This window comes from Salminus brasiliensis, chromosome 13, assembly GCF_030463535.1.
Source record: "Salminus brasiliensis chromosome 13, fSalBra1.hap2, whole genome shotgun sequence".
NCBI classification, from domain to species: Eukaryota; Metazoa; Chordata; class Actinopteri; order Characiformes; family Bryconidae; genus Salminus; species Salminus brasiliensis.
This window is the reverse complement of record NC_132890.1, coordinates 30,133,580-30,161,079: the sequence shown is the minus strand read 5'-3', so window position 1 is coordinate 30,161,079 and position 27,500 is coordinate 30,133,580. Positions and strand designations below refer to the sequence as shown.

The following is a 27,500-nucleotide window of genomic DNA, read 5'->3' as shown; positions in this document are numbered from 1 at the left end:
ATCTAATATTTAAGCTGAAATACGTAATAATGTTATCAATCATGGCATGACGCTGCTGGCCAGGCAAGTTAGCATAATATTAGTTAGCATTTTGAGGCTTGACCATTATTACAACTTCCGTATTCGTAAATAGTAGCGTTAGGCGGCTTCTGGGTGCGTCGTTATCAATGCCATTTTTAAGGAGTTCGTTCAACTGAACGTGTTCAACTGAACTGGAGTGAACGCAGGGCTGAACGGTGGGACAGATTTACTCATGTTTGTGATTAAAAACGCTAAACTTGAAGTTCAAGCTGTTTTATCAAGGTTTGGTTAAAACTCTTGAGAAACAGGCCCCTCAACGCCAGGTCTTGGTGAGTAGGTTAATGTAATGTAATTGCTAGTTGGTGGTGGTGTTCAGGGCGCTCGCTAATGTTGCTAGCTAATGTTTACATGGGGAATAGCGGGAAATTTCATGTCTAGGCACGACCATTTCTTCTCCACTGGCTTTAAATAAACTAATAATAGATAGAGACTGCACACACAGTCTGTTAGGAGACTGTATATTTAGCTTTCTGTGATTTTTCTGCTTATTGTAGGTGAGTTAGCCAGCATGCTAATCTTCTTAAATTGTGGTAAACGGGTTAGCTTGCTTGCTAATCGCTAGCTAAGTTTGCTCCGCAACTGCCCCATCTACAGCTGTTACACACAGTTTTGTAGTGAAGCTAAGAGTGCAGTGCTGTAATGTGGTGAATATATATGACGATATGGCGTATAATAGCTAGCGTAATTGTTAGGTTAGCATCAAGCTAAGCGCGGCGCCACACAGAGATCTAACTACGGCAGTTCTACACTGGTTCACAGCTCTTGTAAGTATGAAGTATGACATTATAATTATGTTTACACTGGATTTATACTGTTTACTATTTATTATGGCAAATTTGCGAATGTAAGGGTACTAATAATGGACAAAAATGGAGTCACAACCATTTCGCAAACTGCAAATATGTAGTGTGCAAATTTGCCAAGTTGCTTTAAAATGAACAATACACATAAACACATAATTCCTACATGTACATCTTACATTAACGGAATATTAAGTGTTCTATGCCTGTTTTATGCCTTTTCTGTTAAATGGGCATGATCCGTCAGCTTTTTATTTTTTATTTTTTTACTTTTTTTATTTTATTGAATTATATTTTTTCCACTGTAATAATTCACAGTATTTGTTTTTTTGTTTGTTTCGACCTCAACACAAAGTCAAAACAGTCAAAACAAGACTGTACACACAACAACATCTTTTCATCAAAGTCAAGGCATCATTCAATAGAAATAGACGTTTACATCACCATTTTTGACAGAATTTAATACTCTACCCTCTAACACCGAACATTAACCTAAATGTTCAGGTTAGGCTACATTCATAGGTCCCAATATTTCTTTTTAGGACTCTCCTGCACCATGGACCCCAGTACAACAGCCCCCCCAACCTCCCCCAACCCAGTAGCTACACCACTACTTTCACTATAAACTGTGGGCCACATCTACACACCTTCATCTTTCTTCAATATCCTTCTAATTCATGATGTAAATTAGTCTCTTCCTTGCTTTTCATTTGCCTTTTTATGTTTCATTCTAGTTTAAGAGAATATGTATGTACAGTGGCCATCCAAAGTTTGAGGACAAAAGGGGCTTTGAAATATTGAAAGACTAAGCAAGTTTATTTTATTTATAATATGATATTACGCATATTAGTGACAGCATAAGTGACACACAAAGGCCAACTTTTCTCCATGTGCAAGTGCAAACACATCTAATAATTCTTATTTTGTCATTTTTGTTAGAGTATTACTCAGAAATTGAACTGATTTCAACCTAAAAAGTCATTTACCGGCATTTTTCCTTCTAGTGTCCCCAAACTTTTGACAGACAGTGTTAATGAACAGCATCGCTGCTTGCATTTCTTCTCAATTTCTTTTCCAATTAAACTGCAAAGACACTAGCCTAGTAGGCCCCTGGTAAGCATACACCTTTCCATCTGCCACACCTTCATGTTGGTCTGAAATAATAAAACCTATTATTATTATTATTATTATTATTATTATTATTATTAATGGGCCTCATTCACCAATATCTTCCAAAGAATGTTTTTTTTTTTCATTTGTTCTTGAGAAAAGTCCTAACAAAAAGTCCATGTCAGATTCATGATGTGTTTTCAGGTGCAGAATTGTTCGCAGCTCTGCTCTTACACTAATGAATCCCACTGTATCCTCATACACCTAAATAAGAAAACACTGCTGAAAGTCAAAAACTTTGTTCAAACTGGTTTTAGGAAGAAATGTCTTCATAAGAACGGTGGGTGATTGAGGCCCATTATCATTATTATAACAGGTCTGAGCTCAGCTTCCTGCACTAATACACAACACTGTTGGTTGCTGCCATTCTGCAGACTGTAGGGGGCCTTCTAACACACCTGGCATCAATCACACTCAACCTTGCTAGAGCAGAAAACTCACCAGGTCCCTCACGATAGGCACGGTCCGCTTCCGCCGTAAATCTGGCATGCTGTCAATGCCGTAAAGAATGCTGCCAGCCCTGGAGAAGCAGACAGATTTGGGGACTATTAATATCATAATAACACTGGGCGCTGTAAGACATTACCCAGCTAAAAAGATCCAGAGTGATTTACAGGACTGGCAAACAACACTGAGAGATAGAGAGAAAGTGAGAGAGAGGGAGATGAGTGTAGGGAAAGTGTGATAGAAATGTGACACAAGGCATATTGTGCACATAAACACATCTTCCTGGCCACTTTATGAGAAACCCCTCACATGTAGCTCTACTTTGCTGGTGTACAGTTATAGCATATGTTTACCATAGGATAACCATCTCTGAAAACATTTTGGATTCACAGTATCATGAAAATGGAGCTGTTTGATGGACGAGTTATTACCTGCCTAGTTTGGATAATGCTATGGGGTTGTTTTTGGGGATTGGCCAATAGCCCCCTAGTTTTAGTGATCCAACACACCAAACCTTTTGGACAAACAACTTAGTGTGGGAAAGGCCCTTTTCTTTCCGGCATGACTGTGCCTGATTATTATTATTATTATTATTATTATTATTATTAATGGGCCTCATTCACCAATATGCTGAAAGGCCCTTTTCTTTCCGGCATGACTGTGCCTGATTGTGCAAGGTCCATAAAGGCATGATGTGGAAGTTTGATGTGGAAGAACTTGACTGGCCCACACCCCGAACCCTGACATCAGCCCTATCCCACACATTTGGGATAACCTTGAACAGAGATTACGAGCCAGGCCCTCTCGTCCAGCATCAGTGTTTCTCTTGTGACCTCAAAAATACTCTTCTAGATAAAGAGGCAAAAAAATATTCCCACAGACACGCTCCAAAATCTTGTTCTTCTAAGGGTGGAATCTGTTAGAGCTACAAAGGTGGACCAGCTCCATATCAGTGCCTATGGATTTAGAATGGGATGCCATACAAGCTCCTGTAGGTGAGATGAGCAGGTGTCTCTTTTGTCCATATATTGTCCATATTACCAAATTTCCACAAGAATCAACTACCTTACATCAACACACTTATTACTAAAGTCAGTAAATCTGTGTTCATGTGGAAATTATGTGTATCTTTGTCAGCAAATGTTAGCAGCAAAATTGTCCACGCCTGCAACTATAAAGCATCTGGATGCAAAGACTTCTTGACCACGACTTTTCAAGTGAGAAATAGAGCCAGTGTCTTATTGCCAGACCCACAGTGTTTTTTGTTTTTTTTTAGCAGTGAGAAGGCAGTGGTTCAACCGGCCTGCAGAAAGGTTTTATCAGAGTCACGTTATGAAAAAGATCAATTATTCACCTGCCTGTGTTTTATAATTCATACAACAGCACCTGATGAATTACAGCCGTAAGGCCCATGCACGAAAAAACTAATTGTCCCTCGTTTTTTTAATAAAAGAGAATGATGTAGTATGTGAACGTTGCACAGCACTCACATTGACGTGTCAAATGTTTCTCTACGTTTCTGTTAATATCTGTGAGATAATACAGCATAGAAATACAGTTCCTGAATCTGTAGATCATATATGACTCACATCCGGAGCAACGAAGCTGTGAAGAAGGGTCAAGATGGGTCGAGATGCTAGCCTCTGCCCACTCGCCCTGTTTAACTGGTGGATTCGTGCGCCCATCATCTGCCTCTCGTCTGCAACTGCTGGATTCATGTGTCCATCTATGGGTTTGTGTAAAACTGTCCAGGGGACACTCAGAAACTCGTCTTCTGCCTCTCGCCACTACTTTTCTGAAGCTCTGAGACTGAAGCTCTTACTGGCTCTGAGACTTACAACCCATTGTAAGTGGTGGAACAATTCGTCTAGGTGAGTAAATGTATGTTTTCACAGGAAAGATTAAGAATCTCAAAAATCTTCAGGTTTCATTTTTTAAGGTTCAGGCTCTGGAGTCTAAGGTGCATTTGCTTGATTTTTGCATATCTTCTTAAATTGAATATCAGATAATATTACCCACAGTCTCAGCTCTCTCTGTAATGAGACCCCATGTGCCCTAGCGCGCTGTGTGAGGAGATACTCAGACCCTAAGCCTGAAAAATTTAAGCCCGATTTCAGAAATTCTTTCATGATTCAGAAAATGCCTGAACGTCTGTGCTGGATTGTTGCAAAGATATTAACAGTAACTTCACAAATTAGCAAAGTTGACGCATTGGTGCATTTGTGGACTCCAAAGGGTTGAAAAAAATGTTACGTACTGCTAGAAAATAAAAGTACGGAAAATGTATGATGCCTTCTATGATACGGCCCCTTAAGAGTATTACTGAAAAATGCAGGCTAGTTTGATGCATGCGTGTGTATGTGTCTGTGTGTGTGTCAGTGATAAATGGGACACTCTGGCTTTGCCCAGCGCTGAGGTATCAGAGGACCCCGAGCTGTCACTGCAGCAGTACAGGCCACCTCAGGTCACCTATAAGGCTCTCTCTCACACACCCACTGTACACTGCACTAGACCAATGGGACACACATGAGCACTGAACTATTGCAGGCCAATTAAGCCCTTAAAACCCCATTGCCATATCCTCAGGCATGGATATGGTCTCATGCATACACACTCACATCCACACGCACACACACATACACTCAAGCGGCATGACACAGTCATCAAGCCTCTCTGATGCTGCTAACAAGAAATGCCTTCTGAAGCATTAATGCCCAATGGACAGTAATGCGTTAAGACACCAAAGACATGGGCTTAAAAGCAAAGTCAAGGTTCAGTATGGGATCGAGGCAAAATCAACTTAAAAGTATCAACTTTATAGAAACAGAGACTGTCCATAAGTAATTGGACACAAAGTGATACCCAACCATTTAGCATCTATAGATTAGCAGTGCAACACTGATGACTTTAAACAGTGGCCAGATTAGCTTCACCTGTCAATTTTAAAAAGTTAACCCACTTAACCCAATTAGCTACGAGGCTAATATAGCTAATGGACAAAATTCAACCTTTCAGCTGGCTGCTACTGCCGTTGTTAGCTAAGTGATGTACTTTTACCTTGTTTACAGAGAACATAGCTACATATGTAGCCAGCAGCCAGCTAGCTACCAGTCACTATGCTAATGTCATTCTAACATCGTCTACCAGTCACATCATCCAATATAGTGTTAGATGCAGTGGCATCCCAGCTGTAAAAACAGCCTGACCAGCTCTAGCAGATCAAGCTGGATAAGCTGGTTGACCAGCTTAGCTCTTGATCAGCAGAGGAGTTTATTTTTGGATGATTTAGTCTGCAAGCATGATCAACCTGACCAAGCTAGACAACCAGTACAACCTAGCATGACCAAAAGCAAATGCAACATACCGCCATGCTGGTCAAGAGCTGGTTAATCAGCTAGCTTACCAGCATAGGGTATGTTTTTGTCTGGGTGACCAGCTTTTCAACCACTTTGACCATCAAAGATCAACTTAAACCAACCGAAACCAGCTACCAGCAAAAGCTGCTCTTAATTTTTCAGCAGGCTCTAACTCTGTGGCCTCTCTCTGGCCAAGAGAGCGGTGGAATAAGCCTTGAGAGATCCTATTACAGAAACAGTGCAGTATATAGATTTAGATCACGCTTCATAGCCGCTGCACAGCAGTTAAACAGAACGTAACCTCTGCATTTAACCCGTCCTTGGCCGTGAACACACACACTGTCCTCCTGGAGCAATGGGCAGGCACCTCAGTGCCCGAGGAGCAATTGGGGTTTAGGTGCCTTGCTCCAAGCTACCTCAGTCGTGAATATTGAGAGAGGAGAAAGCGCTATTATTTTACTCCTCCCAGCCCCAGCCCAACACTGGTGTGGTTCCCAATACTGGTTGCAATTTTTTGCTATGCTGTAGGATAAATCATGCGTTTCAGAGCCGTCAATATATAGACAAAAGTATTGGGATTTTGGAGCACTGCTGTGAGGATTTGATTGCATTCAGTGACAAGAGCATTAATGAGGTCTGGATGTTGGATGATCACTACCCTACCTCCTCCCCAACTCCCCATCTCATCCTAAAAGTACCGGATGGAGCACCATAATTCCAGACAACACAGTTCCATTGCTCCACAGCTCAATGCTGGGGGACTTTAAACCCCTCTAGCCCAATAACTGGCAATGTGTGAGAAGAATTGTTTCAGCATGACTTGGTATAAAATATGTTTCATTTGACTTCCATTGAAAGCTAAGACGTTTTTTCCCCCTTCTCTATAGCCATGTTGAAGTTAAGAGGTTTTTACCCAGGGGTGCTGTAAAATATGGCCTTTAGCACTTTTCTTATAGACGGGATTAGTCTTGCAGCATATAGTGAATTCCACTGTATGCACATTGTTACATTGTCAGGGTTGGAGGCCTGGAGAGTTGAGGTGGTGGTTTCATGGGGCACAAAAATCCCTGGCAGCACCCCTGTTTTCACCAGACAGCAACATTATATGAATATATAAATACACTGCATCAGCTTTTAGTGTTGGTAGTGTTTCATTTTTTTGTCACCATACTTTCACTATTGAACCTGAAACACTTAACAGCATGAGTACCTAACTGAACCTGAAGTACAGTCAATGAGTAATCTGACTGCTTTGCTCTGGATTTCAAATAAAACGAAGACCACGGGTTTCAAGTGAAGAATGGCAGCTTTAATGCAAGAGTATCTACTGTATCTGAGGCCTGTAGGACCTATGGCCCTTTTTATATGCAGTCCTACCACAAATGACCTGCATTTCTCAATGCAAACCACTGGTAAACCACAAGAACGGAAAAGCCAGGTTGAATTACAGTTTAGCATGAAGATACTGATACAGAATCCTCTACTCACCCTCCAACACTCAGGCCTAGCTTGGCTGGGTCCAGGATTCCTCCTCGACCCTACACACACGGGACAAGGAACACTTTAACAATTTGATGACTCAAAATTCTAAATCTACCAGGCCAACATAAAATGATAAAGTAACTGCTTACAGAGTGCTTACTCAACTTAGTTTAGTCAAACGTTCTTCAAACTCAAGTTTTTTAGTTCTGCATCTCAGTTTGGTGAACAATATATATTGAGTTGACAAGCTGAAGAACAGTAAATGAGCTGCAGCTGAAATACCTACATATTTCCATCTGCAGGTTAATCCCTTAATACTCCAAGGCTTACTCAGTCACTACAGGGATTTGTACTGAACAACTGGAGGGGCTATTCTTTGGTAATAGCCTGCCTGGCCTGCCGGCGGGTCATAGGCTGTTTAATGGATGGGAGGCTTAATGGGAGGCTTTTTGACAATGTAGCACTGTGCCCTTGCTGGGATTTGAACTTATGATCTTGTCACACTTTGTGCGCAGCAGTTAGACTGTAGGGCCACCCTAGGGCTGTGAAATTTCACTACATAAAAACACAGTTTTAAGTAAATATACCTCTTTGTTCTGTCTTGAAAACAGGAATGTACACTGCTTCACAGCTCTGGAGTGGAGCGACTGTCTAACGTTGGAGAGCATAAGTTTGAATTCTATAAACAACACAGTTCCTCATGAGCAGGAGTCTAAGAAAAGGAAGACCTCCCCCTTTCACACCCCTGTAAAACTTTAGATGGGAATAAACAGTCAAATGCAGCTCATTTACTAATGCTTTTGAGGCTCAACTCAATACATATTGTTGACCAAACTGAGAAGCAGAACAAATAAAGTGAAATTAGAGAATAAAATCAGGAGAACATATCATTTTAAATTGGAAATTAAACATTCATTTTTACAGTTTACATATCAAATCACTTTAACATTAACAATATACATTACTTCAACACAGTTACTGCGAAAAGTAAGCAAACTGAAGGACAGTAACCCTACTGATGTAATGTATTTTATTAATATGGAAACAATGCACACAGCTATATAGATCCCAATTTACATTCCACAACATGCAAAAGCTGCACTAAATGCACTTATTACATAAACACATACACACATATACACATATACACACACAGCCAATAGAGCATAAAGATCTAATTTCAACAAGCAATCACACCAAACAATCACATCACCCCACCACGCTGAAACAGAAACCTATCAATCTAGGTTCAGTCACAGAGTGAGGTGGGGTCAGGTCAGGACAGCTTCCACTTATCTGGGCTGCCCCTCCACACCTCCATACACCCTGCATGGAGGAATGACCATGGGGACAGCGTGGGGAATTAGTTAACGTCACTGTGATTTACAGAGGCTGGAGTCTGTAACTGAGGGCCACAGCGCGCGTGTATGTGTGTGTGTGTGTGTGTTTGTGTGTAAGACATATTGGGCTTAAAGCCAGTGTCTGTCTGTCCTGATGTCTATCTGTTATGAAATGCTCACAGTGTCAGTCACAGAACGTGAGAAACACACATTATACATTAGATCAATATCTATCTGTCTGTTTATTTATTTATTGATTTATATATCTATTGGCCTGTCTATCTATCTATCTATCTATCTATCTGTCTGTCTGTCTGTCTATCTATCTATCTGTCTATCTGTCTATCTATCTATTTATATATATATATATATATATATATATATATATATATATATATATATACATATATATATATATATATGGCTGTCTGTCTGTTTCCCTGCCTGTCTCTCTGTCTGGCTGTCTGTATATCTATCATTCTGATAAATATGTTAAATGTGTGTTTAAGTGTGTATCAGTCTGTATACCTCTAACAAATAATCTGTAAAAATAAAATATAGGACACATACACTACATGCATGGGTACACACACACACACACACACACAAACAAAGATAAACACACAAAGACACAACAACAGTGCAGAAAACCTGTGTGTCCAAAGCAGCAGTGTCTGCATGGGGGAAAAATTGAAGAGAGGAAAAAAAATCATTAGACACAACAGAATTAACTGGCATAGTGTGAACGCCAAAGGGCTTGATCTATAAATAGCCACAGATTACACATTGTTATAATGATTCATGCCTGATGGGAAAGGGCCAAACAAACCCAGCCAGACACGCTCATTCAGTTTAATCACACACACCCTCCCCATTCACACACACACACACACACACACACACACTGAGTCATGACATACTGAAGTTGCTCAATTGTGCTGCATGACCATCTTCTCTTATAATGGTCACAGGTTGAGCCAAATTAAACACAATGCCACGTCCCATTCATTTATTGCATTTCATTTGGTCCAAACATCCGCAAAAGCAAAGCAAAACACCCACTGACTCCCCTGTACAGGCCGCCGCTGGACTACACTTATGACTACTCTAACGAAGTTAAAAGCATCAGCAGCTAAGATGGGAGATACTCTGAATATGCCAACCATAGCCCGGGATCTCTACCAGTCAATGCATTATGGGTGAGTGGCAAAGAGAATAAAATCTCCACTACGGGAGACTCCAAGGTCAACTGGAAAAGGGTTCTTGGGTCTAATGAGACCAAAATGGAGGTTTTTAGGCCAGACACTATATTTGGCAAACACCAAACACTGCACATCACCACAAACATACTACCCCCTACCGTGAAGCATGGTCGTCAAAGGTATCTTGGTGGCCTCCCTCACTAGTCTCCTTCTTGCAGTCACTCAGTTTGTGAGGACAGCCTTTTAGGCAGATTTAACATTACCCCCCTCATATCCATCCCCTGACTTATGCTCTTCAATAACCTTTGCTCTGACCTGGCTGGAGTGATCGTTTGTCTTCATGGTGTACTTATAGCCAGGAATACTGACTAATGCCAAGTTCACACAGTACAATTTTAGCCCTGATTTTTGAGATGCAGCCTGTTTTTGGAGATCATTGGAGAGCTTTTACTCGACCATGTCTAAACCAGTCATTACGTCTAAACCAGAGAGTTGCTGAGTGATCACCGATGTCTTGCAAGCCCCTGACAGATATCTAGGATTAAGGTTTAATAACTGGACTTGTCTGCAATTCTAAATCCGCTATAATGTGGAAAGTGCTGTGACTGGACGTTAGTGCAGCGACTAGCTACGTCCACAAGCATCCATTTTTCCATCCATATTCTTTCATTTTTCTTCAGTGTGTTTTCGCTAGAGATCAACACACAGACAGCTTGTATTGTTCATTTCCTACAGACTCAAAAAAACGACTCAGTGTACATGTGCTAAAAGATTCCCGATTACAAGACATCACATTGTGTAGTGTGAAGGGTACATCACCCCTCAAAACTCTGAAAGACATGAAGGGTGAACGTGGCAAAACCAGTGACTGGACTTTCCAGACAGATGTCTTTATACACATTGACTACATTCAGGTGATCTCGAGTTCACTTATTGTGATACTACTAGAACCAATTACCTGGACCTCTGTTGAATAAGGTCAGTCACTTTAAAAGGGGTGAGCATTCATGCTTATACTTATTTTACAGTACTATACAGTGGGGAGAACAAGTATTTGATACACTGCTGATTTTTCAGGTTTTCCCACTTGCAAAGCATGTAGAAGACTGTAATTTTTATCATAGGTACTCTTCAACTGTGAGTGATGGAATCTAAAACAAAAATCCAGAAAAATACATTGTATGATTTTTAAATAATTAATTTTCATTTTATTGTGGGAAATAAGTATTTGATACACCAGAAAAAGAAACTTAATATTTGGTACAGAAACCTTTGTTTGCAATTACAGAGATGAGACATTTCCTGTAGTTCTTGACAAGGTTTGCACACACTGCAGCAGGGATTTTGGTCCACTCCTCCATACAGATCTCCTCCAGAGCCTTCAGGTTTCGTGGCTGTCGCTGGGCCACACGGACTTTAAGCTCCCTCCAAAGATTTTCTATTGGATTCAGGTCTGGAGACTGGCTAGGCCACTCCAGGACCTTAAGATGTTTCCTACGGAGCCACTCTTTAGTTGCCCTGGCTGTGTGTTTTGGGTCGTTATCATGCTGGAAGACCCAGCCACGACCCATCTTCAGTGCTCTTACTGAGGGAAGGAGGTTGTTGGCCAAAATCTCACGATACATGGCCCCATCCATCCTTCCCACAATACGGTGCAGTCGTCCTGTCCCCTTTGCAGAAAAGCATCCCCAAAGAATGATGTTTCCACCGCCATGCTTCACGGTTGGGATGGTGTTCTTGGGGTTGTACTCATCATTCTTCTTCCTCCAAACATGACGAGTGGAGTTTAAACCAAAAAGTTCTATTTTTGTCTCATCAGACCACATGACCTTCTCCCATTCCTCCTCTGGATCATTCAGATGGTCATTTGCAAACTTCAGACGGGCTTTGACATGCGTTGGCTTGAGGAAGGGCACCTTGCGTGCACTGCAGGATTTTAATCCTTGACGGCGTAGAGTGTTACTGATTGTTTTCTTTGAGACTGTGGTCCCAGCTCTATTCAGGTCATTGACCAGGTCCTGCCGTGTAATTCTGGGCTCATTCCTCACCTTCCTCAAGATCATTGATGCTCCACGAGGTGAGATCTTGCATGGCGCCCCAGACCGAGGGAGATTATCCGTTATTTTGCATTTCTTCCATTTTCTAATAATTGCACCAACAGTTGTTGCCTTCTCACCAAGCTACTTGCCTATTGTCCTGTAGCCCATCCCAGCCTTGTGCAGGTCTACAATTTTATCCCTGATGTCCTTACAAAGCTCTCTGGTCTTGGGCATTGTGGAGATGCTGGAGTCTGACTGATTGAGTGTGTGGACAGGTGTCTTTTATACAGGTAACGAGTTCAAACAGGTGCAGTTAATACAGGTAATGAGTGGAGAACAGGAGGGCTTCTTAAAGAAGAAGTAACATGTCTGTGAGAGCCAAAATTCTTACTGGTTGATAGATGATCAAATACTTATTTCCCACAATAAAATGGAAATTAATTATTTAAAAATCATACAATGTATTTTTCTGGATTTTTGTTTTAGATTCCATCACTCACATTTGAAGAGTACCTATGATAAAAATTACAGTCTTCTACATGCTTTGCAAGTGGGAAAACCTGAAAAATCAGCAGTGTATCAAATACTTGTTCTCCCCACTGTATATATATATATATATATATATATATATATATATATATATATCTGTTCTCTAAAAAGTTTTTTATGTAAATTTTATGTAAAAATGAAAAAAGCCCCATTATATTGACCCTGATTTCACTAATAAAAGCGATAAAAAGAAGAAGACATTCAAAAGGGTTGAATAATTTAAAATTTAAAAATAAATAAAATTTAATTAAAAATAAATAAAAGCCAATAAAAGGCAGTAAAAAATAGAATACTGATGTCATATTTGTTAGCAGACTCTCAGTCTAATTCCTGTAATTAATAATGAAACAGAAATAAGAGACCAAAAGATACGTAAGGTACGCTGTACTTGTAAAGCATGTGCCCCAGAGCTACTGAGCTATAAAAGATACATGCCAGCTAGCCAGCCTCTAAAACTAAGAAGTTCAGAAGAGACATTAAACGCTAATAGACAAAAGCCAAAGCCAAACGCTCATCATTCTCTAGAGAAAGAGCGCAGGCTGGCCAGTGGCAGGTATAAATCAACATGGTCAATAAAGTAAAGACAGTGAAACCATGGTCAGGTTGAGCATTGATTAGCTGCTTCCTGTTTAACCAGCTTCTTTCTTCCCCATCATCACAACCTGAAGGTTACCTTTTAGTGGGAGCCAAAAGCACAAACCCCTAAATTTGACATCCTAGGTTTGATGTTTTCTGTGACTCATTTATTTAAACTTTATGTCTGAATAGCAACCTTGGCTTTGGAAAGTGCTGACAACAACAACAACAACAACCAAAAAAGCAACATTCAAAAGTTCTCCGTCTCGTTAAGTGACTGCCATAGCCCGCCGGGAATTTCACCAGTGGCGCCATCGTGTCTGAAACTCATTCAGCCTCTTTCTGATGTCAGGGGCTGAAAGCAAAGGATCGTCCTTGACCCCATTAGATCAATGACCGGTTCGATCTCCAGGGCAAAAGTCTGGGCTCGGAGTAGATTGTGCAGTTTAAACAGCATCCAAGAGCTGGTTAGCATTTTGTTAAAAGCAATACAGAGAGTGCTTACAGAAAAAAGCTCAGGAGTGGTCTTCAGTATAGAACTACAAGTCATGTATTTATATATTCATAAGCCCTTTGAAGTCTGGAGTTGTTGATGTCTTTTTAAAAATGAGCCCCCTTACACAGAGCGGACTCCAACTGCTCAATTTGCAGTTCAGAGACCTGAGACTGAACCTAAAGACTTGAGACACAACTCATATCCTAGAGACATTAGACAGGACTTAAACTGCCATCCCGGAGACTCTGGTTTTGACCCAGACTCCCACTGAGGACACTCATTGACTAGAACTTGCACCTTTAAGACTACAGACTTAGACTGACATCCGGCACTCAAGGCTAAACTTGTGCCCACAGACTCTAGAGTAGACTTGAGACTGAACTTGGACTCACAGCACAGAGACTTGAGACTTGAGACTCAGACTGGCACTCCAGAGACTTCAGACTTGACTCAGACTTACCCCAGGCACTTGAAACTAGACTCAGACTCACACCCCATGGACCAAAGACTGGGCCCTGGACTCCAGACTTGACTCAGACTCACCCCAGGCACTTGAAACTAGACTCAGACTCACACCCCATGGACCAAATACTGGGCCCTGGACTCCAGACTTGACTCAGACTCACCCCAGACACTTGAAACTAGACTCAGACTCATAACCCAAGGACCAAAGACTGACCGCAGACTCACATTCCATAGACTTCAGACTCTACTATGACTTCTACGTTAGAGGCTCAAGACTGGACTCTGACTCAGACCCCAGCGACTCCAGACTGACCCTAGTCTAAACCCCAGGGACTCAAGACTGGACTCAACTTCACTCCCTAGAGACTTTCCTCAGTCCACATCCCAGAGACTCCAGACACAACTCTGACTTCCTCTTTAGATACTCAACACTGGACTCAGACTCACTCAGGGACTAAAAACTGGACTCAGACTTACATTCCAGAGACTCCAGACCCAACTCAGACTCGCTCTTTACGGCTATTCTTTTTCTTTTCCCTGCTGCTCAATTCCTGTCCTTTCTTTTCTAAGCCCCAACCGACACGTCCCCGCCCTGAGCAATCGGCCAATGGGCTGAAACTCCTTGCAGTTAATTGGCGATAAAGGAGCCAGCGATCACATTAATGTACTTTCTGGTATTTATGTTCAGTATTTATGTTCTATGACTAAACCGAACTACTGGTGTTCACATACAGATTGAGCACATTCACGGGTCTGACAGCTCTACGTTTTTCACGGGTCTGACAGCTTTACAGCTAGATCCAAACACATGTGGTGGCCTACAAGGGGTCAATGTGGAGGGGAAAAAACATGACAGAGGAGTGGAGTGGACCAGGGCTGGCTGGCCCGCTGGGTCACTTTTTCAGAAATCCTACAAGAGCCTAAGAATGAGACTGAAATAAATATTCTAAGCAAGGTTGACCTGGTTAGCGAATGCCCTTGGGAGTGTGAATTAGCATCTGAATACAGTAGCGGCTGGGGTGAAGTAAAGATTGGCTCGGCAGGGAGAACAAATTCTCTAAGATTTTGCTGTGAAAGCCTTTTAAAACATGCAGGCATGCTTTTAACACAAGCTTACGCATAGAATGATAGACAACAGCCACAACAGTGAACAATTTATTCTTTAATGTCAATTTCTCTCGCTCTTTTACCCTCTCTCTCTCTCTCTCTTTCTCTGAATACAGTAGCAGGTTTTCCATCCAAAAATGTTTTGCAAGATTTTTGCAGAAAGAATTTTACGTTAGAATGAGCTGGACGAGTTAGAATATGGCTAAAGCCAAAATACAAATAAACAATGACGTATCAAGGCGTAAATGTGATGGCCAGCGGCTGGACGAACAACTGGCCTTACAAATGGTCCGATCATCACACGCAGCTTTGCAGTGGTTGCTTTTCACATTCTGAAATGCCAAATCCAAAACCGGTCTGAAAAATGGCTTAGCACTGCGTTCTCCCAAACATCCAAATGTATGGAAGACACTGTTAGAATGGAATAGAGATTTCAACCCTCATTAGGTGGGCCACTCTTGTCCTGCCTGGAATCTCTGAACTGCAAACAAGAGTCATAATTAGAAGATTGCAAATGGGCTCCGGGCGGCTCAGCGATTTAACATGGCCTGGGGGTCGTACGTTCGAATCCCGAGCCATGTCACTTTGCCATCAGCGGCCAGAGTCTGGGAGAGCACAATTGGTGTTCTCTCTGGGTAGATGGCGCCCTTTACTTTTATCTGTCCTGAAGCGATGTTGGCTGCCACAGATGTCTGTTACCTGGGGAGGCGGAGCTGGGAACCCTTGTGATGCGAGGAATGAGGGGGTGGCTGGCTTTGCATGTATCGGAGAAAGCACGTGTTAGGCCCTTGCCCTCCTAGTGTTAGAAGCATTGCTAGTGCTAGGGGAGCTGTGAACAGGTGGGTTAATTGGCACCAACAAATTGTGAAAAACCAGGAATCAAAAATCTGACAAACAAAAGGAGAAAAAATATATAGCAAATAACTAAAGACTCCTGCTCCTAATCACGGTAGCCTACACCACCTACAGTTAGTTCGCATAACTACAGTGGATGAAGACATCTTTTTTTTTTTTTGGCCAAAATTTCATAATTGCACATAACAAAATTTGAATGGAAGTTTGAATGGAAACCCAGGCTTATGTTCCTGCTTCTGTCTCTCTTCCTTTCCCCTCTCCTTGTCCACTTGTGCATGAGATGCATTGCCTTTCCTTCCCTAATTAGCTGCCGCTAGAGAAAATCAGCATGGAGAAATGGCAGTTGTTGCCAGAAACAGAGCCACTAACTTCTGAGGCTGTGGACTCTCTCTTGCTCTCACCAGTGAAGACATCAATGCTTTCCGAGCTGCAGAGATTAGCATTAATCTTATTCGAATTTGAACTGGGACCCTTCCAGCTTCGGATGACACACAAGGGCTCATTAAAATAATTAATAGGCAGCTGATGCAAAATGAGGAGACGCAGAGTCACCGAGGTGCCCGGTCCTTCTCTCCCCGCTAAGGAAATGCCAGAAATAATGAACATATTTAGCAGATGCGGGTTGTTTAAGTGCATGTCAACAGAAAAGCTTTTTCTTTCAGATGTGTAAGCGCAGCGTGGATGCTGGCTCCTGTTCACATTTGTGCCCATTTCAATTCCGGTAAACATGTTTTCCGGAGGAAAAAGGGCCTGCTGAATGACCGAGCGTCAGTGCTAATGTAAAATGTGATTTCAGGAGCAGCTGAGGAAGAGAAAGACACATTTTTTGATCTGAGGCTGGATGTAAAGAGCTCCTCATCGCCTTGGTTTAAACAAATCAGAGTCATTCTGTGAAACAGGTGCCAAATGAATATGCTAATTCGTCTGTTTTTCAAGGCAAGAAAGGCTTTTTTGTCATCCACATTTTCAATTATATAATACAAACAGAATGATCACCAATTGTATGTTTTTGAAGAAAAATAACAATGGGAATTAGGCCGAGGGTGTGACAGAGGGGTGAGTAGCGGGGCTGTGACAGGATACAGAATGTTTATGATTCATTGATCGGGGTGGCTCAGTGGTGCAGCAGGTAATGTGTGCTGCACTGCTGCAGAGGCCTTGGGCCGTGGGTTTCTATCCTCACTCTGGTCACTCTCTGTGTGTTCTCCCTATGTCCATGTGTATTTCCTCTTGGTGCTCTGGTTTTCTATCAAAATACAGGCTAAACTGCCCCTAGTGTGAGGTTTAGGGGAATGTGGTCCCCTGTGATGGAATGGTGGCCTGTCCAGGGGCTATTCTTGTCATGCACCCAGTGCTTCCTGTAGGCTCTGGACCCACAGAAGTGTGCAAGAAAATGAATTAGTAACAGCGCCTAGTGTCAGGTCCTGTTTCCATGTGGTGTGGTCCTGCAGGAGGGAGGGCAGAATTTGGTAACATCACCTGTTGTCGAAAACGGTTGTCTCCGGTGTTCGGCTACACTGGGACATGTCTGCATCACTGTAATGAAGACCTGGAGTTGGATGAAGTGTGTAGGCTGTTATTAATGGAAAATATTGGAAAAGATTTGTGTGTCTGTTGGCTTTTAGAGTTTGCCTTGTAGCTCCAGCACAATACTAAAGAAGTACAATTTGGACCATGGCCATGTCCTGGCTGATTGACTACATCTGGGTTAAAGAAACAGTATGCAACATTTTAACCTTAGAATAACAGCTTCAAAATCAGTGTGATGCTCCACTGACTGTGTAACGCTACACCTGTAGCCGGGAAGCCCTGGAGCAAAAATACCAATTCTCCATAATGCTGCTTTAAGTAGACAATTGCATTCATTTGTATTTAAAGCAGCACTATGCAAGAACTGTTTTTTTTTTTTTTTTGCTCCTTTTTTTACAGTCAGAAAGGGTAATTAGCACTTTGAACCACTCATAAAGGACATGCTTTTACCACACATTTTGTTTCCTATTTTTGGTTTTGCTTCGACTTTTCCCCTTTTTCTCTCAATTTGGTACTACCAAATAACCCACCGTTTCATAGCTCCCCCTAGCACTAGCAATGCTCCAGGTACTAGGAGGGTAAGGACTTAACACGTCTCTTTCGATACATGTGAAGTCAGCCACTGTCTCTTTTTAAACTGCCACCAATGCGGTAGCACCCAAACCCCGGCTTTGCTGCATGCTTGTGCCGGCCAACATCGCTTTTAGAGTAATTAGGGGTGAAAGCGCCATGTACCCTGCTGGAGAGAGCACAGCCAATTGTGCACTCTGACTTTTCATGCATTTCTGGACAAGCTGGACATCGGTTTACCCGTCGGTTTACCCCATCGGAGTCGGATTACGCAGCGTTACGCAGTTTTCACAAGTGTTGTCCTCCCTGATTCACCAAAGTAACATAGCGCAGTTCATGGCAAAGGGCCCGGAGTAGCAACGATAGACACACTATTCTCCCTTTTACAAGTCAATAAAGCATCGCAACGATTCTGTCACTGTTGTTTTAATGTAAAAGTGCTACATAATGTTACTCATGGAACGGAAAAGCTAAAGCTAGACATTTGGTGTCTGTTTGTAAATCAGCCTGCTCAGAGAGGCACTAAAATAACGCAAGGAATCCAGCAAAGATTATACAGCTTGAATGAACAGTGCACTGCCCTATTCCTCCCATTCAATCAAGGGCTGCGGGACACAGTTTAATCACCATACAGTCATTATTGTTAAATTAACTTAAATCTAAATCTGCCCCTGAAGACTTAAACCTGATTAAGTGTAAGGGTATATGAGACTTGAACATAAGGGAGTTTATTGGGAAGCTTTATCTCCTTTTAAATTTCCATAATCAATTCGACTACCCCTGAAGAGTTAAACCTGATTAAGTTTAACAGCGTACGAGTCAACGTAACACTGAAGATCTCAAGGCAAAGCTTTTCTAACATTCCTATTTCTCATAATCAGCTCATCCACTAATTATCAGGTCCTTCGTAAAGTGGAGGCAGGTGCACCAGAGTGAAAACACGAGGAATACTCAAAGCAGTGCCTCTCTGTAGCCCTCCAGGACAGGGTTCATGAGCACAGAGCTGTAGTCCATCACTTTTCTGGCAGGGTAGACAGCGTGCACTATGAGTTTACTGTGCATTCTGAACGTGCATCTCACATCTAGGTCAAGAGCTTGCGTAGAGTGAGTAATACAGGGCGGAAATTCCCCTGGTCCCTTGCTCGTCTGTAATAAACTCCACGCCTGTCGAGTGCTCCTCCATCCTCTCTCCACCGAAGCATATCCTCAAGCTCGTTGTTCTCGCCCTGCTGAATCAATAGCCAGCCGTTGCATTCAGATGCTATCTGTGATTGAACAGCAACCGCAGAGCAGCACTTTCATCTGGTAATGACCCACCAGATTGCCCATTAAGTAGGGTTTCTGGGTGCCAATCTCTAAATCGGTATCATTGTAATATTGCAATTTGACTGAACAGCCTGGTGGAGCATGTCATATTAATGTGAAGTGTATATTCATATTTTTACAGCTGTATCTGTAAAACCACTCAGCACCATGCTTTCGGACTGGGACCACACTGCATCATCAGCATGCACTCCAAGATCACCCAAGATCTCATACAATTCACCCCAGGACATTTGCACATTGACATTCGTACATATTTTATGATTCACAAGGACGGGAGCTCCCTGGACAAGGGATGCAGATTGGGTAGCGACAATGCTGGGTCCCCTCCCTTGCTGCCCTCAACCTCCCTACTCTACTCTTTTCTAACACTAGCCCTGAGTTAGCATGTTTAGCCAGGGGCTTTGCAACAAGTGTGGGACTTTGGATATCCAGCCATGCTTGTTTGAGTGTCTGCCTCAAAACAGGAGCCACCGGCATCAACCACCCTACATATAGCTACACTATATGGACAAAAGTATTGGGACACCTGCTCATTTATTGTTTCTTCAGAGCCCAATGGTATTAAAAAGTGTATCCTGCTTTTGTTAAAGTGACTGTTTCTAAAGGAAGGCTTTCTACTAGATTTCAGAGCATTGCTGTGAGGATCTGATTGCATCTAAGCAACAAGAATTTTAGTGCAGTCAGGCTGTTGAGTGATCACCACCCCACCTCATCCCCAAATCCCAGAACTCATCCCAAAAGTACTGGATAGACAATAGCTCAATGCTGGGGTGCTTTATACCCTCCGGCCTATCTGCTCCAGGCGTCTATTGTATTGACAGTATTTCTGTGTCAGCAATGGGTGCAACTCAAAAACTTGCTGAATGCATTCACTCGAAGGGATGTCCACAAACATTTGGACAGAATGCGTATATTCTTGGAGCATGATGCTTCTGAGACATAGCTGGCACTCGCAAGCTGTTACCAGGCCCACACAAACATGAAATTCTGGCTATGCCACTGTCAAACACACACACACACACACACACACACACACACAAATCAATAGCCAATTCAAAAGCCTCAGTATCAACTCAACATCAAACACCTGCGGTTACTGCTTAGCCCTTTCCCAAGCCGCCATCAGAGTCTTCAGAAGGGAAAATCTGTGGGTTTCTGGCTGAAAGCTCAGCAAGCCAGACATATGATATGTATAAGTCAGGCTTTGACTGATTCTGAGGATCCACTGTTTCACTATGTTGTGCTTACACTGTCGTTTATTAACATCGCATAGATGTTTTCAGCCCTAACCCCAAAACCATAATTGGTAACATCATAAAAAAATGCATCCTGTAAACATGAATGAGTCTAAATGAATGAATGAGTCACATACCTCCAGCAAGAATCTGCTGTTCCAGCTCAGCCATTTGCTTCCTATATGCTCTCAAAGCAGCTTCCTTAAAGGTGGGTCGCATCCTTTTCTTGGGGGCAGGTTCCGCCACTGCTGCAGGCGCTTCTGTGACATTTTTGTTTTCATCTTCCTGAATCACAGTTTCTTTGACCTCCTCTGCACCTTCCGTTTGTGCAGTGTCTTGCACCTCTACCTCTGCCTCTACCTCTGCTTCCTCTTCCTCTAGTCTGTCAGCCTCATCCAGTGTTTCCTCGGTTTCTTCAATGTACTCAACCATGGCCTCGTACTCTGCTGTGTCCTCGGTCATCTGGTTGTCGTCGTAGTCCTCACTGTATTCCTCGTCGTATTGTTCGTCCAGGCTGCAGTCGTACTCCAAGACGGGGTTCCCTTCTTGTGAAATGTCATATTCTTGCGAGACTTCATACTCCTCTTCCTGGTACTGTTCCTCTGCCTCATTGGCGTTGGTTCTGTTCTCCAGGTTGGCTAGCACCTGCTCCATCACCTCAACGTAATGTGTCTCACTGTCTACAGGCTGCTCTGGGACTTGTTCTTCTTCGTCAGCCTTGTAGTAGAAGGGTTCTGTGTAGACATCTGAGTCAATGGTGGTGCTGGAATCATTAGCTGTGGACTGGGACATGGTCCTGAACCGCCCCATAAATGAGGACGTGCTTGGCTCTTCAGCAGGAGCTGTAGAGCCTTGGGAACCTTTATTCCAGACGACCTCTAAAGCGGATTTGGCTCGCTGCAGGGTGGAGCCAAAGCCTCCGAAGCTAAAGGTTTTTTCAGACAGGTCTATGCTCAGCCTGCTGCTCCAGGACTTTGGGACCTCTTCCACTTTTTCAGTCCTGATCTCACTCTGGCTACGGTACATAGAGGAAGACTTCTGACTTTGCTGTAGGTGGTTCCCCTTGGCCTCCGGCCGCTGCAGTGTCTGGGGGGCCGACTCTGGCTTGGTCTGGCCTTTAGTCTTGGTTTTCTGTTTCTTTTCTGGTTTGGTTTCTTTCGTAGGTTCTTGCACAAGGGTCCGCATTGCCATGGGCTCTATGACCGCTTCAATCACCGGTTCTGGCTCAGGTTCTGGTTCAGGGACTGGCTCAGGTTCTGGTTCCATTTGTGGCTCAAGCTCTAACTCAGGTTCCAACTCAGGTTCTAACTCAGGTTCAAGGATGGGTTCTGGCTCCATGTCAACATCCTGGGTTGTCTCAGGCGTGCTGTCAAATGTCAAGAAGGTCTCGCCCTCAAACTGCAAATCGACCTCAAGGCATTTAGTAATTTTCTCAGGGAAGCCAGGGTTAGCAGCCGGATCGAACGGGCTACTAATTTCTGAAACAATGTTTTGTTCCGTGGAGGCATCCAATCCTGAGTCAGCACCTTGTTCAAGGTGATGCCAGTCTTTCCAAGGTGAGAGATCCCCTTGCAGCGAGAGCTGAGAGCCGCTATAGTGACTTCTGTCCCCTGATATACACACCAGACCGTTACTGACACCACTGTCAATGGTCTCTGTGGTCTCGACTTCGTTGTGTTCCACGTACGCGTGAGGGTTTTCCTGACTAAGGGTTTGGCTGGGCGGACTTGCATACCAGGAAGAAGCCATGTCTTCCTGCTTCCTCTGCCAGAGCTCCTGATCCGAAGAGGAGAGCAGGGAGCATCCGTTGGCTCTGGTGAAGTACTGGCTCTCGGAGAAGTCCTCTGAGTAAGACTGGCACAGTTTGGAGCAGTCTGATTCGGATCGACTGAGTTTAGGAGTGGAGTAGTCACTCTGGGAGAGCCAGCCAGGAGTTATGTCGGTGTAATAAGATTTGTGTTGCTTGTCATCGTACGCAGTGTCGTCTGCATAATGCACAGAGTATGAGGTGTCGTCTGCAGAACGCCTGTGATCGTGGGCCTTTTTTTTGTCCGGTTTAGGCTTCTGAGGTGGCTTGGACACAATTGCATATTTGTTTTTATTTAATTCGTCTAGCTCCTTATCACTGTCCATTGAGTCCCAGTCATCACTCTCGGCCTTGTCCTTGGCCGACACCTTGATGTCCATGCTTTCGTACGTCTGGGAGGAGCTCATGCCTTTGTCCTTCTTCTCCTTGGAGTCATGTGCAAGACTATCAGTCGAGATCGATATTCCAGTGCCTTTGAGTTTATAACACTTTTTCAAAACTAAATCCCTGTCTTGAGGAGTTCCAAAAATAACTATAATAGGGCGAGGTTTAGCATTTGAACATTCTCTTTGTTGCCCCAAACGATGGGCAAGTTCGATTTTAAGTGTCTTGTGTGCTTCAACGAAACCCATTTTCTCCTTCAAAATCTGATAAATGAGTTCCTCAGTTCTCTCATACTTCTCCTCAGGCACATTTAGGAATCTCAGAGTAGCTTTGTTGGTCTGGTGGCTAATCTGCCTGATGTAGTCATGGATATCACGCGTTTCTCTCCTGGACTGCACGAATCCGGAGCGCAGCTGCTCAATTTCGCTCTGCACCACCTCCACACTGCTGGAGATTTCATCGATGGAGCTTTTCAGAGCATTAACGTGCCCTCTCAGCTCCGAGAGCTCAGACTCAATTTGGCTGATTCCCTGAAGCTCTTTGAAGATCATCTCCATCACATCCTGTGTTTGACTGATGCAACCCGTGGAGCTGGAGCCAGGCTCCAGGGTGGTTGTTTTCTGCTGCCTCCCAGCCCGATCCAGAGACTTGCTCCGGATGCCAAGAGTTTTCCTCCAGTTGCTCGCCTCCGAATCCGAGGAGACACATTCCTGGCTTTTCTTCCACTTCCTCAGCTTTTTCAGGGCGCCTAGTCGGAGGGTGTGGAGACTGGTGCGCTCTCCCCGCTCACCCTCTGAGCTGCCGTCAGAGGGCGCCAAACTAATCATACTCTTTCTGTTCCTTCTTACTGGCATTGTGTAAGCCTTTTGCTCATCGAATCTATGGACAAGTTTGGCCTCGTTTAGAGAGTCAGAGTAACTGCTATCAATGGACAGTATTTCGTGAAATTCATTATTCAGTGGGAGAGCATTCCTCTGAAGTCCGTTAGCGATTGCCACGCGGTAACTGAACGTGGGAGACAGAGAAGAGCAGTCGTTTTTACCGTCGTCTTCCTCAAGAGATATATTGCGTGCTGACGAGCATTTAGATATCTTTTTGACTGTGCTTTTCAACGTGGTGGAAAAGGTTGGATTCCGAGCGTGCAATTCGGGGGACGATTTAGGCTCTTTTTTAGTTTCGCTACTCTCTTTCTTCTTTGTGGTATTTGCCAGTTTCTTTGTAAACATTCCTTTGCAAATCTTAAAAATGTAAGACGATAGCTTCTTTAGATGGGCAGAAACCATGGAGGGCAATAGTGTTGTGTGTTTGCGCTCCAAATCGCACTAAAGCAGAACTGCTTTTATATCCACTGGTGGGCAACAAAAAGCAGACAAAAACACACGGATGAGTTTTGAAAGCCAACCCTGAGGGATGAAGAAAACGTCTTGAGGAAACGTGCCCTTAGAAGTAGCAGTCGTGTCAGGCCACAATTTCGTACATCCTTACTATGGTAAATATCCAAGTGCTTTCTTCATATACGGCGTCCTTCGTCTGTAAAGAATAAGTAAATAATAATTAATATATTAATACATATTGGATAGCTACACATACACACACACATGAAGACACTTTCTGAAGCTTGAATAGTTCTAAATAGAGTTGCTTGTTATTAATGAATATTTTTCACGTATAAATCATCGAATGCCAGTGCTAAAATTTTACAGTTTACAAAAATGTAAAAATGCAGTAAAATTAGTAAATGGTAAATTTGTAAAAACAAAACAACAAATATTGATCTGACATATCTGGCAGGTCCACGCATTCAGCACCCGAGCATTCACCAGTATTGCTCTCCTCTCAATGTAGAATGGAATAGGCACCTTCTCGTCGAGTCTGGGCAACTTAAAGAGCTAAAGCTAAACCTGGGAGCTAAAGCAGCTATCTCGCACAATTTAGCGTCCGGGTGCCAGGACGGGTGGGAGGTCCTGTTGCAGCACCGAAGCCTGGGATATCTGTGGAACGAGCTCAAGCTTGTACGTATATGAGCTGGTAACTCTGTGACAGATATCAGAACCTCTGTAAAACCCAACCACAGTTCAAATTAAAAAGCTAAAAAACGCAACATCTCTGTCTCAGGGCTGTGTGCGTTGCCATGGTAACATAAACTGAATCATCACAGTTCAGTGATGAAGGGCTGTCAGTCACACACGTTTATTAGAATATTAAGACCACCAGACCCCAGACGGTTCTCAGAGAGGTCTGAGGAGTGCATTTTGGCGATGTTGAAAAAGAGTTTAGTGTTTAACAAAAAATTAATTACATCTAAATGTGTGGTTTTAGAGCATGTATATGTTGATAGTGATATGATTCCAGTATCATTGTGCATCTCTATTTAATACCATTGTGTTTTACAGCTCTTTAATGGCTGCGTATTGACTTATGTGTTAAAGGGTGTTTATCAGGAGCACCATATGGAAAGCATTCTGCTTTTGGGTCTTGCTGCATGTGATCTCAGACAAGTTCAGGAACTTCACAGGATTTGTTGTTATTTGATTGATTTAGGCACACATGCTTCAATCGGAGGATTTAAGTGGCATGAAAGTAATTTAAAATGAGCAGTAAATAGCTTTGAATTGTGTCACAGTTCATTAGCACAGTTTAATCTATTCTAAACCATACGGTGAAAAATGACCTACAGTTTCAGTGAGGTGCTGTGCATGTGGTGCTATTTCGCCTCTTAGTGCTTGATAAAAACGGAGAATATGGGTATTTTGAGCAGAAGTAGGCGATACACGCTCTCGTCTTTTATGGACGCTTGTTCTTTTGGGGAGTGATTCAGGCACTGGTAGGTGAGTCATATACATTCCAGCATTAGACTGTTGTAATTCCAGGCTTTGGGAAATTCCTTTGTAACATCCCAGGCTATAGATGGAACTGCATGGATATCAGCGGAACGTGCACTTCAGGAAAAAAAGAAAAAGCCCATATTATTTTTTAGGATTTGCTGGGTATTTGGGGGGTACGTTCATTGATTAATAATTTAGAGGTGAGGGATTTTACTACAGACCTTATATGTTATTCATAAATAAAAAAGGAGGATGAAAAATTAAGATATACATATTTGAGGTCATTTCTGTCGTGTTTGATGTTTTCATTCAGATCTTTGGTGAGATACTAAAGGGTAAATGCATGCACTCATATATAAATTTGTCTGGAATGTACTGCCCATCAAGAGAATAGGGATCATTCCTGGTCAGTGGCCCATTTAATAAGGCTGTCCCACTTTGCTGCCGCCCACTGAACCCCTGGGTGGGAAAGTTACACAGCAAACAGTTCTGATAGGCCATAATGGCAAACACACCCTCACTACGTCATCACTTATGACTTATTCACAACATCTGTCCGCACCAGATGAAAGATGTCAGTCTCTAACATCAGACAGACGTTGAATTTTAGTTGAAAAAAAATGAAAGTTCAGTGAAATTTGGTGACATCCCAGCCAACATGGGCTCTGAGGGGGGGAAACTTGAGTGTTCTTATCTGAAATCTATTAGGGCTTCCCAAATAGACCCCATCATTACAGCCCACCCTAATCGCACATGGGTGCAACCTAGGCCACAGTGTGCAGTGTACAACCCAGACAGGGCCTATGTTTAACCCCTCCTGGTCCCATCACTATGGTGGGCACCTGGTGGGCATCCATATGTGGGGCCAATATGGAACTACATGTTCTTATTTTATGGCAGCATGACACCGGCATGTGATATTCAGATGTTGGGTTTTGGTAACTTAACATCACAAACTGAAACCAACAAAATATTGTCAGCTGTCGCTAGTATTCCACATCGAACTGATGCTGGTCAACTGATGTCATGGCGGTTTCAGTCACTGTTTTTGCTTCATCAATACACCAACTTATCCATCTTGTCTAACGTACAAAACATTCTAATAAATTTTGCAAAATGTTCTATTAATTTTTAAACACATTTTTCACTTTTCTCCAAAAAAGTATTGATGGAAAGCCTCACGTTTTGGGTAAAGTAGGGCAAAACTGCTATTTTTAATTACATCTAAGCCCAAACATTTAATATCAGAGGAAAGAAGGACAAAAAAAGAGAAAGAAAGTAAATACTGATGCACTTAGACTGCGCTCACACCTGGTCACTTCCTGAATCTTGAGTATTAGGATTATATCTGGATAAGACTAAGTCACATTAAAAAATGCAAGTGTAAAGTCACCCAAGACTCATTTAAACCAGATACTAATCCCAACACTCAAACCACTTCAGGAGGAGGTCTGGGACACATTTGAGCCACATCTTACAGCAGTGTAAACACACCCATCTCCCCAAGACCCCGTTTGCACCTGGTCATTTTATGTGACCTGTATCTGGATTGTATCCTGACAAGCTTCTAGCCACATGCAGTTACACTCTGTAGTCAAATGCATCTCTGATTGCTGTGTGGGATGGAATATGCAAATGAGCTTGTTGTGCTGCAATAATTACCACCGTTCTGGTTGTACTGGGAGGGATTTTGGTGGTTGAATGCGTCTTGGAGAGATGGATGTGTTTACACTGCTATTACGTGTGACTCCAAAGCGTCTCAGATTAGACCTCCTTCTGAAGTGCTTTGAGTGATGGGATTGGTTATCTGGTTTGAATAAGTCTCGGGTGAGTTCACACTTGCATGTTTATGTGGACA

The 27,500-nt window shown here is 42.8% G+C and overlaps 1 protein-coding gene across 2 annotated transcripts in view; it reads right to left on the bottom strand.

The window, feature by feature from the left end:
• Nucleotides 1-27,500, bottom strand: part of LOC140575227 (protein unc-13 homolog C-like) — a 237,443-nt gene that overhangs the window by 205,364 nt on the left and 4,579 nt on the right. For both annotated transcript variants that reach the window (XM_072695457.1, XM_072695458.1), the window contains exons 2-5: nucleotides 20,764-24,347; nucleotides 9,328-9,350; nucleotides 7,343-7,392; nucleotides 2,493-2,571 (exon numbers count right to left, since the gene is read on the bottom strand). In XM_072695457.1, coding sequence (XP_072551558.1) covers nucleotides 2,493-2,571; nucleotides 7,343-7,392; nucleotides 9,328-9,350; nucleotides 20,764-24,100 — 3,489 coding nt within the window. In that variant the 5' untranslated portion in view covers nucleotides 24,101-24,347. The remainder of the gene's footprint in view (nucleotides 1-2,492; nucleotides 2,572-7,342; nucleotides 7,393-9,327; nucleotides 9,351-20,763; nucleotides 24,348-27,500) is intronic.